Source organism: Syngnathus scovelli, chromosome 9 (genome assembly GCF_024217435.2).
Source record: "Syngnathus scovelli strain Florida chromosome 9, RoL_Ssco_1.2, whole genome shotgun sequence".
NCBI lineage: Eukaryota > Metazoa > Chordata > Actinopteri > Syngnathiformes > Syngnathidae > Syngnathus > Syngnathus scovelli.
In genome coordinates, this window is record NC_090855.1 from 7,075,059 (window position 1) to 7,089,764 (window position 14,706).

At 38.2% G+C, this 14,706-nt stretch overlaps 2 protein-coding genes across 4 annotated transcripts in view; both read right to left on the bottom strand.

Moving 5' to 3' along the window:
* Nucleotides 1-1,106: 1,106 nt before the first annotated feature.
* On the bottom strand, nucleotides 1,107-12,834 carry sim1a (SIM bHLH transcription factor 1a). 2 transcript variants are annotated; one of them, XM_049731876.2, is made up of 12 exons: nucleotides 11,430-12,834; nucleotides 10,978-11,298; nucleotides 8,407-8,486; nucleotides 7,634-7,723; nucleotides 7,443-7,551; nucleotides 7,053-7,138; nucleotides 6,769-6,968; nucleotides 6,455-6,561; nucleotides 6,140-6,287; nucleotides 4,270-4,435; nucleotides 3,723-4,047; nucleotides 1,107-3,614 (listed from the first exon to the last, which is right to left on the bottom strand). In XM_049731876.2, the coding sequence occupies exons 2-12, from the start codon at nucleotides 11,150-11,152 to the stop codon at nucleotides 2,935-2,937; spliced, it is 2,166 nt and encodes a 721-aa protein (XP_049587833.1). In that variant the 5' UTR covers nucleotides 11,153-11,298; nucleotides 11,430-12,834; the 3' UTR covers nucleotides 1,107-2,934. The 2 variants fall into 2 exon arrangements, with proteins under 2 accessions (XP_049587833.1, XP_049587832.1); XM_049731875.2 differs by having other exon boundaries at nucleotides 7,619-7,723.
* A 133-nt stretch (nucleotides 12,835-12,967) lies between these two features.
* Nucleotides 12,968-14,706, bottom strand: part of ascc3 (activating signal cointegrator 1 complex subunit 3) — a 28,630-nt gene continuing 26,891 nt past the window's right edge. For both annotated transcript variants that reach the window (XM_049731862.1, XM_049731861.1), the window contains exon 42: nucleotides 12,968-14,034. In XM_049731862.1, coding sequence (XP_049587819.1) covers nucleotides 13,911-14,034 — 124 coding nt within the window. In that variant the 3' untranslated portion in view covers nucleotides 12,968-13,910. The remainder of the gene's footprint in view (nucleotides 14,035-14,706) is intronic.

Sequence of the window (14,706 nt, forward strand, 5' to 3'; positions counted from 1 at the left end):
ATTTTCAAAAGTCATACTTTTTGTCTGTTTGAAAACTATCCTACTTGATTATTACTAAAGTTATAAAGACAAAATCAATTTTAGACAAACCTTTAGGTTTGAACAGGCAGCAATCACAATTAGGATCAAATCGTCTATTCATTTTCTACCATTAAAGCAGTTATCTGAGGATGTTTTTATTCCAGTTGGCGGTTGCACGAATATTAATCGACACAAATGAAACCTACCCATAAATTATCTGTCAATGAAATTGATGCCATGCCTTACAAAATAAATGATTTCTGTCTTTAACCTCAGTGCAGCCCAATTAGACACGGACAAAAAAAAAATCCCTGATATAATTGCAGTGTGGGGGTGGGACAAATGTTTAGAGCAGCGGACCAAGAGAATGATAATACTACACATTCAGGAAACACATCAGTTTTAATACAACTACATGAAACTGAAAACAAAGGAAGAAAATGTCACAAATGGAAGTCAGTGCAATAATTGTATTGCTTTTAAGAATCTTTTGATTTGTGAAATGCTTTTCCATTAGAGTTGCAGAGGTTAGTGAAAAGCTTGCTTGAAGAGGAGAAGAGAGGAAAAATGTCAAGACGGCAAGCTTGTAATGTGCAAGTAAAGGGGGAAGCACCCTAGGGAAAGTGGAGCAGCAGATCAGCCTGGGATGAATAACGCAAACAGCAAACATCCATCAGGCTGATGAGGAGGTTTCATCTCTTACCTCCACATAGACACAAATGATCAAGCTTAATGGAGAATTCTGCTGTATTGATTTTCATCAGCTCTTTATTTGCCAGCGCAGCTCCACGCAACCCGTGCACATTTTAGTGACGCTCTCAGTCTGAAAAAAAAAATCATCAAATTCAGTTGCAAACATATTGCATTGCTGAACATATAACTGGTATTTTGAGTGATGAATGTGTTTATGTAGTTCATTTTAAGTTGACTTGATTAGATACACTATATACATAAAATATATTTTTCATATTAAATTATGTTCTAGGATAGCAAATTGATAACTGATATGCACCAAAACTTGGGTTTACAATGGATTACTTAATATGGAGGTGCATGTGAATCTGTCCAAGAACAAAGCATGAAAATTAATCTCTGCAATCTTATTTTATTTTTTAAAGAAACACACTCAGTTGTACACACAAATAAATTTTGGGTTGATTGTAGCAGTGTTTCAATCAATAAAGAAACATTTTGATGATTACATTTTGCTCGTGCAAAAAACATGTTGAACCTATCAATTGAGTCTGTTTACAGGACCGCATAAATAGCTTTGAGAGGCTCAGCACATATTTTTTGCTCATAATAAGTTTACTAAAAAAAGAAATCTGGGTATAAACTAAGTCACAAAGTACCAATTTGGTTGCTTCAGGCATCTTTCATAGTGAAGCAGTTCTTGTTATTTAAACTTTTGAAACCGCTGGCATTGGGCTAAAACCCCATTCTTCTTTCTTCATTTAATATTTTGTTCCCCCCACAAATCTATACTATTATTAGTCAGTCCACATGTGTGGATGTTATTTATAAAAATTATAACTAATGACGTAAAAAGTGATTTGGATGTAGTACAAGGATTCCACTTTACGCCAGCAATATGATTTCACTGCACTAATATAAGCATGTTCCATATTTTATAGCCTCATGTTATGTATTTAGCAATTTCTTTAATCGTCTAATTTTGGCAGGGTTGTTAACAAACTTGCGGCGTGTCAAATTTACATGACATGCTTTTTTGAACTTTACCTGGACTTAAAATGTACTAAAACAACCCCAACTATGAGAATTACTCTCAGATTGTTATACTGTACGTATGGTAGTAATTTTCAAGTCAGTAATACTGCTTCTACTATTTCTTGGCACTGTTTGCACAGTTACTCCCCCACAAAATTCATGAAATATGTAAATCCTCAAGTCCAGTACACTGCAAAGCAAAGATTGAAAGCAAATTTAGCAGTCTGTCCTGGTGCGTATTTGAAGGACTAAAGTGTTTATTAAGGCCAGCCGCACACTAAGCGATGTGACCAAAAACAACTGAACTAAACAATCGCAAAACACTATAAGTGATCCCAATGACACGCTGTAATGGGAAAACCGTGACCTCTGGTGGTCTTACTACGAAAAAATGTTTTGAGGCACCACATCATAACTGGGACTAGCTCATACTATGTCAACACGGTGCGATTATTAAGGAAGAATCATATTGCCCTGGATTCTGTAGTGGATATTATGAATATCTGAGAGGCTATTGGCTGCACATTTTAGGTGACTCGCCACACTTCAATTTTTAACTACAGATACATATGGAATTATAAATAAAATTACACACAACATTTACTGTTTCACTGTATTGGTACAGCTTGGTATTGGCCTGTTGGTCAACACTTCATACCGTGAAATGTCTTTTTTCAAGATCATCAATTTAGTTTTGTTTTTTTTAATTGGCCATTAAATCAGTGAGATTGCAATACTGTTCACCTGCAATTTAAATTTGAATTCATAACAAAACTAGTAGCCAACATTCTACCATTCATTAAAACTACTTTCAAGATGATGCCATTCATTAAAAGTACTTTCAGATTCTCCCACAGTGTGCTAGAGTTTATTGGCATTCGGTCGTGTCGCTCTGTGTGCGGAGGGCCTCAAAAGTGCAGTCGAACAGTCACATATGAGATCTTATTGTTGGCATATTGATTATTCTTATTATTATTGTGATAATTAGGCAAATCCTAAAATTAGGTAATAACAGTGTAAGAGATTTACACCTCTCAAATGTTATACAAGTGGCCTACTAGGACAACATTTTCAACATGACACGCATAGGGAACCAAGAATTAAAACAGTGAGGTTTCATGTGGGCTAACGAGCCAGTCACAGGGGCTTATTGACATCAATCCCAGTGCATGTGTAAAATGAGTGTTAGCTGCCATTGGTGATAATGACAGAGGTGCCTTTGTGACCGGGTGTCTGTTCTGCCGGCATGCGGAGGTGAGGGGTCGTGTCCGTGCTGGCAGAGGTGCAGTAGCCTCGGAGACTCTCCTGGTCATAGAGGTGTTCAAGAGCATAGCCTGTCAGGGGATAGGGAGTATGCTTTTCCAAGTATGGCCGAAAGTGGGTGTGGGGTGGATACAGAGCTGGCGCTGGGGTGGGAGAATCTGAACATGGGCCTGGTCGACCAAATGGGTAATGTAATTGAAAAGAGCGTGTGCCCGGGTCTGACTGGAGGTAGTCTTTGGACTTGGTGAGGCTTTCGGACCCTGGACTTAGCCTTGACAATTGGGCGGGGCTGTGCACCGGGCTAATCACATGACTCAAACCGCGTATTGGCTTTTGAGTATACTCTGAGGTACAGCGGTGACCACTGGTGTTTAACAGTCCGTTGAGTTGGCCCAGTGGAGTGTCTGGATGAACCTTTCGGAGCTGAAGCCGACTTTCTTCCGCCTTAATCATATATTGTGTTGCTCGTATTAGTGATCCCATTTTGCTGGGTTCCTGTGGGCTCACACTGAACTGGTCAGTTCGCTGGCGATCTCCTAAATCACTGGTGGAGCCTCGATCTGGAGAGCTCACCAGACTGTCCTCATCCCAATGATTCCGACCTTTAAAACACATAATAAATGCATTCAAATGTTTTCTGACATTGTTGGGCTCAAATCTGGAAGAATGCTGTTTTATGTCTGTGCACTTAACAAAATACAACGTCTTACCATTGTAACTGTGGACTGCTGCAATATGTGGCATACTGCCAGGAGGCGCTCCAAGGAAATATCGCCCTGCCTCACATCGACCCCTCTCACAACTTTGACTTTGAGCATGCACATGGACTTGTTTGTGACCATCACCAGTACGATGCTGCTCTTCAGACACATTGTAGCACAGCGGACCAGGATCAGCAAACTGCTTGTACACGCAGGAGGTGTCCATGCCTTCATTTGTCTCTAGTATCTGTGGGGAGGCTGTGTCAGTAAGGGGGCTACCCCTCCAGGGACTGTCCTGATCTGAATCTGATCGCTCTGTCTGAAAACTTGGATACTGGGTTGAGAAAAACAAACAAGTAAAAAAAAATAATGGTCACATAGTTAGAATAAAATAAGAATGAACTTTGTTCATTGGGATAATGTATAACAGCTTTTCTACATGGTGATTCATGCAAATGTAAACATCTGTCAATATATCTCATAGAATGCCTGTTTTTAAAAAATACACTAAATATTTTTGACACTTGATAAAAACAAACAAATATAAAATACTTACCTGACTGTAGGGGGAAAGTCTTGCTTTGGTTTTAGGGCGAGATAACCTGCTCTTATTGGCTCTACCTGTCTCGCTAAGACTGCTCACTGTATTGCTGCTAAAAGGGAAAGAGGCCTTGGACATGACCTGATCCAGAGAGAGCTGGAAGCCTTTATACTCTGTCTCCCTAAATACACAAGAGACACAAGTAGTGTACATAGTTGCATTTCAAAAACATACAATATTACAGTTCATAATTACTTAAAGGCCTATCCCATTGAAAAACACATACAGTATAGTAATTCTTTTCTCTTCCAGAAAAGAGCTCATGAGTATGGTACTGAGTGCTGTGTGTCTATGCGTGACAGCATTAATACTTGGAAGTGTTGGGATGTTCTGAGAGAGCTGGAACGGCTGTTGTGAAGCTTTTTTTTTTTTTTTTTTTTTTTACCGGAGGGATTGAAGCTAGGCCTTTAACAAACACGACACAGAGGGAAAGCAGACCAATCAAATACATTAGGAGATTAAAGGCTATGTCTTGCTAAATCAGGCCTGTAGAGTGTGGACGTCTTGGTACTGTGAAGAAGGAATTGATTTCTCTCTGAAGAGCTTTATGGATGTTGCCATGGCAAATCAGGCTGAAACAACAGAAAACCTTGGCAGGGATTTATTTGAGACGAATAGTGATCCATTGCTCTCACACAAACCTGATAGTAATAAAGAATCTGGTACATCCAGATAGATGTAATTCATAGGATTGGACACCCTTCATTTATTCTTTTGCTTAGAATTTGTCAAAGTGCTTTAACAATTTTCCCGTAATAATTCACCACTCGAATTTTATCTGTGTAGTGAATACTACAGGGATCACATCAAAAATCTTCCTTTATAGAGAAGAAGCACAAGGATGTCCATGATTTGCACCATTTATCAAACCACTGGCAATGGCAGTAAAAATCAGCCTTCATGGTTTCACTGATAAAATGTCCTTACTAGAGCGCTGCATTGACAGGTATACAGACGATAAGGTCATGAGACCTTGAACACACAGTGAGAGTTCACGTTCAGGTGAACTGCCCTTATCATTTCTCACCCGGTTTGAATGTACACAAAGGCTAGTGGACGAACACATTTGCCCCTTGATAACATTCCTAACAAAAGACCACCCCTTACCTGCCAAAGATTATATTATAGATCTGTGTCTTGAGCAATATCTCTGACTTGTGTTTTATTTCAAACATTTTGTCACATGTCCCAAAAGAACCATACAGTTATTAAATAATAAGGATAAAGCCTCAATTAAAAGACTATAAACACAACACTTTTCTGGATTTCTGAATTCAGGAGGTCAAATAAAAGTGTGTCATGATTTTGCTCTTGAAAATAAAATAACATTATTATATGTTACATATAAATTATCAGAATATGCCTTCCTCAGATGAGTGCAGTTCAAAGAAGTCGCAGAGACAGAAAGATGTGACAAGCATGTAATGTGTATTTTTATCCCAATCTAACAGCGCTTATATTTTTGACTGTCAAATGCAATCAAGCAAAGTTGAAACACACACATGCACACACACACGCACACACTATAGTACCCCTGCGCTTTACACACTTTGCAGATAGTGGCGGTGGTCCACCATGTTTGTGGAGTGGTTAGCATGAGAAGATTGCAAACATGCCCCGAGTTCACCCAGGCATGGTGATTCTCAAGGATTTTGATACATGGAGCTAGAGGGTATTACATCCCCCGTCAATAATACTGAATGTGCAACCCCAATTAAGTCCCAGTTATGCCATTTATTTGATTTTCTATAATATCTTTCGAATTTATCTTAATGTTGGGGGAAATGGGCTACAATCATGATTCTGGTAAAAAGGGTTAACTTACGTGAGGACGTAGTTGACGCTGACGATGCAGTGCGGTCTGGAGGAGCGACTGTTGTGTACGATGGTTGCATAACTCTGAACCCACACCCAGCCACCACGTTTGGCCAAGAAACGATAGTACCGAGTGGTGACTTGCCCTTTCACAAGAACTACAAAAAAAGTGTGTGTGGGGGTTCAGGGGGATGACAATAGCTAATAAATGACATTATAAATAACTAAAATGGTTACCAAGTCATTCATAGAATAATTATTTTGGATGCCTCTTATCTATAAATTAAGACAATATTGTGCGTGTGTTGCGTGTTCAACTACTCACGCAAATGATGTGCACAGCGCAGATGGAAGGAGTCACAGCTGTGGACGTGATGATAGAGGGTCTTCTCTATTAGATCTTGTGGCTCATAGCCTGTAAGCTCTGCAACCCTACACAATAACACACACACACACACACACACATGAACACCCAGCTGTCATTAAGTGTTCTCATGTTGACACGCCATCTAAAGTGCTGGGTTGGAAACAAATCCACTTACAAAGTATTGAGGACAAAAAATGTGGAAATGACACATACATCAATTTGACTGTGAATCAGTGGTGCAAACACGTAAATAAATAAATAAACTAACATACCGTGAGTCGAGGAAGATGAGCTTCATGTCCAGACTGGCTCTAAACATGAACATGTTGCTATGCAGTTTGATCTCTGTGACCGCACTGGGTGGTAACGAGTGACCGACTGCCACCAGCCCAACGTTCTGATAGCAGCCGTCAAATGGGGACATGTCCAAGCTGTACTGGCGGATTTTCAAGTAGCCACTGCAGTGAATCACCTGGGTAACGAGTGGATCTCCGTTCAATGATGCAATAAGAAAACGATGAGGTCACCGCATAAAAACAACCCCTTTTGATATTACCTTGTAACCGCCACATGTGAGCCCAGCATTCCTTTTAGCAAGGACACATTTCATTCTCAGAAAGAATGAGCGCTCCATCTCATATTCTGCAAGGAGGGAGAAAGAATAAGTATACTCAGCATCACACACAGAAATAACATTAATGATGACGGGTAATGCTGGGCTAATTTTAATAAATATGAATAATAGCACCTGTCATGAATAGATGCAAATTTTGCTCTTTGATAAATTTAAATCCACCGAACAATGGTGCACCATATTAAAAGAGCAAAAAAATAATACATGTATGAAAAAAAATCCACACTGTCATAAATGGTTCTCTTGGTAGTATTCACAATTTAATGACATTACGAGTTCATATCATGTATAGAGTTGAGGCTCATTGTTCACCTTGGACAAAGTGTGAATGGTAAGGCTGGTGTGCTGTGAGGACTGCTGTCATTTCATCATGGTCTGCAGGATGAATGTATTCAAAGATGCTGTTTCCTGTCAACTCTACCTGAAATGCACAACCATGTCAGGACTGTGACACCTCACGTGCGACATAGCAAAGGAGTTAACATTACCTTTGTTAAACCAACCTGAGACAGACCCAAATGGACCGAGGCTGTTTCCGATATGTACATTATTTTCCCATCTGGAGCAACCACAAAAATAAAGCCATCCAATGTCTGAAATAAACAACAGAGATGTCACCATAAAAATCATAACTAGCCAAAGGTATGGCTAGCAATTGTATCAGTATTTTTTTGAAGCTATAATAACTCTTATATTGTTTAAACTGTGACTCAGAGAGGAGCTGTGGAAGCATGAATACAAACCGCACAACACTGTTTTGATTTACAGCATGGATTCAAATATACAATTCATATCTCAAAATTTTAATAAAAGTATATTCTTGCCCAGATAAAGACTTCGGTCATCTATCTTATCTAGGGTACAAAAATTTTGAATATTTGTATGTACTGTATGTATGTGTTCTCACATTAGAAATATATTTCATAAAGCATTCCTAAAATTGCGTGCCACATGTTCATGTTTCAAACTCCGAAATACTGTATATGGCTTTGCCTCTGGGAAGCCTGCTCCTTTGTATTATTGCTAATGTGAGAGATGATGAGTGCCGTGTGAAGGCTCAAAGACAGATTGTGGAGTGTGCATGACCATGAATGCGCTCAGCTCATTAACGTCTTCAAGCACTTTAAGGAGAGCAATGGGTGGTAAATTGCATCAAATAAGACACCACCTACTCCTTCAATAATAATAATAATAATAATAATAATAATAATAATAATAATAATAATAATAATAATAATAATAATAATAATAATAATATAATAATAATAATAATAACCTGTAGAAGGTGTGAACCCAATTCCTGGCTGACCCCATCTAGAGAGCTACGGCTCACATGGCCCCATGACTCACCAAGGCCTGGTAGAAAAATCACACACAAATATAGTTATAGATATTTATAAATAAAAAAACAATAAATAAAAAAGGGTGTTCACGGGCTAACAAAATGTGTAAATAAAAACTGTAACAATAATAAAAAACATATAGGGGACAGCAAAGTAATTAATCAACAATATGTATGGCATACAATGTTGTTGAACAGATGGAAACGAGGGAAGGGAATAAATCCCTTTATAGTGTACTGCAATGTTGGCTGTAAAGTAACCATATAGCCAAAAAATGACCGCATACCCTCAAAATCTCATCTGATTAATATTAGCAGATTCAATAAACCTCATCTTTTAACACGTATGAATTCAAATAGAACCCATTTTTGTCTTGTAAATCTATTAGCATAAACTATTCAAGATGGGGAAAAAAAACTTCGAGTTAAGCTGCATGAGGCCCAATACCCAGAGCGGGACAAAACAAACACCACTCCGCGCAGCAGACTTGGAATTGAAATGCAAATGTGCAGCAGAATAAACAGGCAGCATGTGGGGAACACTGCGCTCCATAAAATGGACTTCTCTGTTTGGACTCGAAACACAATCGCATAGCCTCCACTAAAGAAAGGCTGATCGCATAAACACTTGAATTGGATTAAAATTTTCATCAGGAACAAAATAATGAATGCTATATCAACTACAGCCTTGTTAGAAGTTTGTTGGAAGGCAATAATGTTAGGTTATTACAGGACTTTTGGTTTCTTTATTTTCTCACCTAATAAATATTTTATTCTCCACGAGCAACCGAATTACTCAATTGGATTTGTTTGAATCAACTGCATAAATAAAAAAAACCCGGAGACATTTCAATATACTTCAAGTGGAAACAAGATTTAAAATATATATCACGGGACGCCAAATAAAACGGGCGCTTTGTTATTTTTGTCACGTAGTTTATTCACAAAGCGGCAGACTGTAAAAGCATGTTTTTCCACTCTGTGGTGAGCCTCATGTTACACAACGAGCGGTTCACTTGAAGACATTTTATTTTGGGGGGATGATCGAAAAATGCACACGAGCCAATCAATATAAAATAGTACTTCGGTTCACTAGAAGAAATTTCATTATTTTGGGATGATCAAAAAATGCACACAATCCAATCAATATTATATAGTACTTGCCCAACTTGGATTAGGTGTGGATTTTTTTTAAATAATTATAACCTTATAAGGTGTTATTGGGGGACTGGCTTGATCACTGATCAGAATTTTTTCTGTGGGGCTATAAGTATGTATTCAGTTGCATTTGAGTTTTTAAATAGTTGTTCCAAAAAAAAAAAAAAAAAAAAAACGTCGCTTATCGTATACTTTTGCACACCTTAAACGTCGCTGTCACACCGATCAAGTATTCAAATGATGTTAGTTTAACAAATTTATTCATGTGCAACCGATGTCCAAATTAAGTAAATCCAATGTTACAAAAGGATTGTTTCCTCCAGAGAAGTTTCCACAAGAACACAGTGATTTAAGTTGTAATTTAACCAAAATGAAAAGAACAATGGTTTTACATGTTGCTTGATTGTCATTTTTATTCGTGTGCTGGACATCTGTCATTTCATCAAATCACTATCTCTATTTATACCGCAGAGGGTTTTCCCACATTAAAAAATTGTGAAATGCGTTGACCAATAATTACGCCACTTTGCGGTGCACATACAGTTTGGCTGCTTTTAGTGCTTCCCGTTCATGCAGGTTCTTTGTACGTGCACCTTACACTAAACTAAATGGTGACAATGAACCTCGTGTGCGGCTCCAAGAGGAGTCCCATATGTTGAAGGTTCAGACATGACCAAGCTACTAATAAGCGAGGCACTGCAGCAGTCACGCGTGCAGCATGGATCCTCATCAGGGACTCCGGGAAACCACATCACCGAGGCTATTAAATGACTCGGGGTCAAAGGAATTCATGAATGCTATTTAGTTCAAATTTAACTGAAAAAAAAATATTGTGCAAGCATTGTGGTTTTTAATATAGCTCTGGATTTAAATCTCGGACAATCAGGCCAGGGTATTCCCCGTTTCCCGACCAAGCCACTCAATAGTTTAAAGCAAGAGATAACCTATATTGCATGAAATATTTTTTATTTAATTATCATTCTAGTGCGCTATCACTTTTCTATCTATTCGTTGCACTGTACCGTTAATTGGACAGCAATTCGCTTACCCCTCGACGACCGAGGAACTTGTACTTAATTTAAAAATTACATTTATATCTTTTACACACACAATAGCAATACTTGTAATTATTTGTCTCCCTACAACAAATTATTAACAAGGCCCCAGACACATGCATTTTGGAAAAATACAATAATCCAAACTGGTAGCAATAAATTACACTTGTACTGTAACCATATTATAATTAAGGCAACCAGTTTACACTGAATTTGCTATGTTGTGTTCTTTGAGGGATATCACTTCATTACTTGTCAAACACATTGACTGGATGTAATTCATGAGCCTCACCTTCAGGAAAAACTATCCTCATTTTGAGGTAGCTTGTTGTCAAGCGGATGATGGAGGCTTTATCCAGCTGGGATGTGATGGCTGAGGGGAGCGGCAACAGTTTGGCCAATTCATAAAATTCACTGTTCTCCTTTTCCCGTCGAGTCCGGGCAGCATTTTTCGATTTCTCCTTCATAGTGTCGTTTTTTATTTCAGGTAGAAAAGTCTCGCCGCATTCCCTTACAGCAGCGTCGCCCACGGACGTGAGAGAAGATCCGGCCTCAGGTCCGCAGCAGTAGCAGAAAGGAATTCATCACATTTCCAAAGGGATCTTTTGAGATTCTGCAGCGGGTATAAAAGAGTGTTTTCGTTATGCGGGATCCAAAACAAATTTGCAGTACACCCTATGACAAACACAAGATATTATTTACAATGCATTCAAATTAAAGTCATTCTCTAGGCTTTTTTCTTACCTCGGCAAAGGCACGTCTAAATTCTTGCTGAACAGAGTTCGTTGTTGTTGAAAGTGGTCAAAATATCCCAAATTCTGAGCATCGGCCGGTCCGCATCCCAAGTGAATTAATGGAGCAAAGTAGACGCGCACAAAGATTCTATAGAGCTCAGCTCCTATTGGACAACGGTGCACATAGCTCGAGTTGTCATTAGCGAAGCGTTGCCGTGACGTGTTGCAGGATGAACGACGATTGGCTATCAAACGAGAGATCTCTGGCCTTAATACCTGATACCTAACGCGGCTCTGTCCACGCACGCTCAGAACGCGTTTAAAATAGTTGGGCATAAACATTATAGGAAGGAAAAAGAACTGATGCGAGAACGTGGTATCCGACAATATTTTGAAAGCCGCCTTTTATTTTGTATATTGGCCAGGCACGCATGACGCATGTATTCTGAATTCTAGAAATGGTGAAGAAAAGACGCTTATTTTTTTCCTGTCAACTAAAGACAAAGAATGTCAAGAAGGAGAATGTGTCACAAAATTGTATTAGCCAAGAAACATATAACACAAAGTTCTACGTGATATATACTTTGTGCGCGCACACGCATTTAAATTTAAATGTATGCAGTTTAAGATGTTAATTCAAATTAGTTATTAAGTGTAGAAATACACTCATTACAATCAATACAACATACAACTTTACATAAATTATTGCTGTTAGATTTTTTTTAATGGGATAGCTATTTTAAGAGCAGTGGAAATAGAGCAGGACCAATACTTTCGCTAGAACATTTGTTTTTTTTTTTAATTTGCTGATTCATATAAGGCTCCGTTGGATAGAAAACTAGTCACTTTCCGTGTCACGTGACATGTTGACAATGATAGAGTATGTGAATCATTTTGTATTTGTGTGTGCGTGCGTGTGTGTGACAGCACTAACAGGATTCAGCCTGCGGTGAGCAAATCATCAAGGATGCTTGAAGATCACGACGTGTTTGACGCTGCGTTAACCTTCACTTCAAGTTCATATTTACTAGTAATTACAACATGAACTGGAAAAGAGCATAAAATAGCGTAAGATCAACAGGACAAACTCAAAGCAGATATGAGGTGACCAAGATGAGCTTAAAGGTAAAATATAGTACATTGACTAAAATTACTATAGTTTTTATTTGAATGATGGGCAACTCACCTGAGAGGCTGGGGGTTGCATAAGACCATGGACTAAGCAGGGGTCTCTTGACCTAAATGATCACAGGTCATGAAAAAAGAAAAGAAAAGAAAAAAAAAAACAGCTTTCGAAACCACAGACTGATAGACCACAGTAGGGATCTAAGATTTCACTGAGTTAATTAAGTGCATAAGGAAACCTAAAGAATGCAATTTTGTGATATCTTTATATTCCTGCATTGGAGTGCTGTAGCACAATTTATGCAATTAACTTTATTGCAGCGCTCATCCCATTTGTATACTAAACATTGTTGTGGAACAAAGAGGTTTTTGAAGAAAAATATTAAACCAACACACGCACATACAGAATAACCCCTGCACAAATTCACTCTGCAAATATATTTTTTAATTATCTGGTGTGACAATTTTTTTGTCTATTCACAAAAGAAACTTCACATAAAAAGTAAAGCAAAAAATGTCCAAAATAAGGAGCAGGCAGATCATTACAATGATCAGGATTCGCTGTAATTCATTAACAGCAGTAAAATAAGGTAAAATATATAAAGCACACTTTTCTAAAGTGACAGTAATCCACAATGTATTCAGTTTACGTGATTATTGTTCTAATGATTTTTAGAGGATTTATTTGCTCATCCAGGTTTACACCATTCACTGACAAACATTTACCCCAATCGTTCAATTTTGAATTAACCGAGGATATTTCTGGGTTGTGGACATGGGCTGTCAACATGGTTTTGGGGAAAACTTTCTGGGGGCTGCCAAGTAGGTCAAAGCCCTATGAAACCCCCCACGCCAACACTCAGTATTATCCTCCCCGTAATATAACAACATTTTTCGTTTGGGTTTAGAATTAACCCAACATGTTTAAAGGTTCTATATGCATGAAATACTTTTAAACCCATGGGTTAAGTATTTGTAGCTCTTCCTCACATGGGAGGAAAACAAGCCCTTCACACATTGATGGCACAGTAAAAGGATCTGCTGGATTTGCGGTATCTTGCTTAAGGACACTTAAGCAGGACTGAGGTGGTACCAGTAAGCAACATCTCAACTACGACCTGAGACATGCAATCCCAGATTCTGTACACTATATACAGTCAAGTTTGTATGAAATGTACAGAAGTGAGGACATTTTTCTTCTTTTCATTCCTGGCCACATGATCAAGAAAATCATGGAGAAAACAATTGTTGGTCCAAAAAAAATGAAAATCACCAAAAAGTTCATGATACCGTGTTTCAGAGAATGTGCTGTGTTGGACTGCTGTTACGTGAGCCAACAGTAGCAATAGCAAGTGTATCTTGTAATCTAGTCTGTGACCTCTGTGTTGACCTGGGCACTGATGCTGGCTGGTGTTACATTGAGGTGCATGTCATACTGCTGGTCCAGACCCAGGTAGCTGTCACTCATCAAGTAGACTGTGTAGATACATCTGAAAGTACAAGGCAAATGAACAGTAGTAATCTACATGACGGCAGATTATGACAATGCATGACATTCGTAAATGTAGTTAACAATGACTTAAACTTTCAAACATGGGCCCGTATGGTTTTATGGTGCCAACAGATACTAGTTAGCCTGCAAAGACAACATGAGGAGTCTGTTGGTCTGTTCTAAAAATAGCTTGCCAGTGACACTGCGACTTACGATTGTGAAGAATTAAAACAGAAGACAGATGATAATTATTTGTTTAAACTTAACAAGGTAAGTTACTTAATGTAACAAATTATTTTTTTTGTATTGAAAAAATAGACTGCGTTCAATGAAAAAAATGTTGCCTTCACTTAAGCAAATATTTCAAAAAATGACATTTTAGAGCTTTAATTTTAATTTCGTGATACCTGATATTTTTCTCATGTTTATCACACCATCAAAATCTAAAATTAACCTTTGCGTACATGGTAGGAATGTTACTTCAAACATTTTTTGTTCAGTTAATACATACATTATGATGAGAGCTTGAACAATATTTAATTCCTATGGTGACTACTTTGTGTGTTGAAGTTAAAATAACTTAAAAGATAAATCAGCATCACAGACAGCACTTGTTTCTCCAATTTCAGGTCATCAAACTCACATCACAATTTGTGTACAATTAGATGTC

Bases quoted from the DNA above. Each gene is read 5' to 3' on its own strand.
- sim1a (XM_049731875.2), bottom strand. From the start codon at position 11,152: ATGAAGGAGAAATCGAAAAATGCTGCCCGGACTCGACGGGAAAAGGAG. The intron at 6,969-7,052 runs GTAATATCAAAA...CTCGTTACCCAG, and splicing joins TCACATGTGGCGGTTACAAG to GTGATTCACTGCAGTGGCTA. The intron at 4,048-4,269 runs GTAAGTATTTTA...TTCTCAACCCAG, and splicing joins GACTTTCCCCCTACAGTCAG to TATCCAAGTTTTCAGACAGA.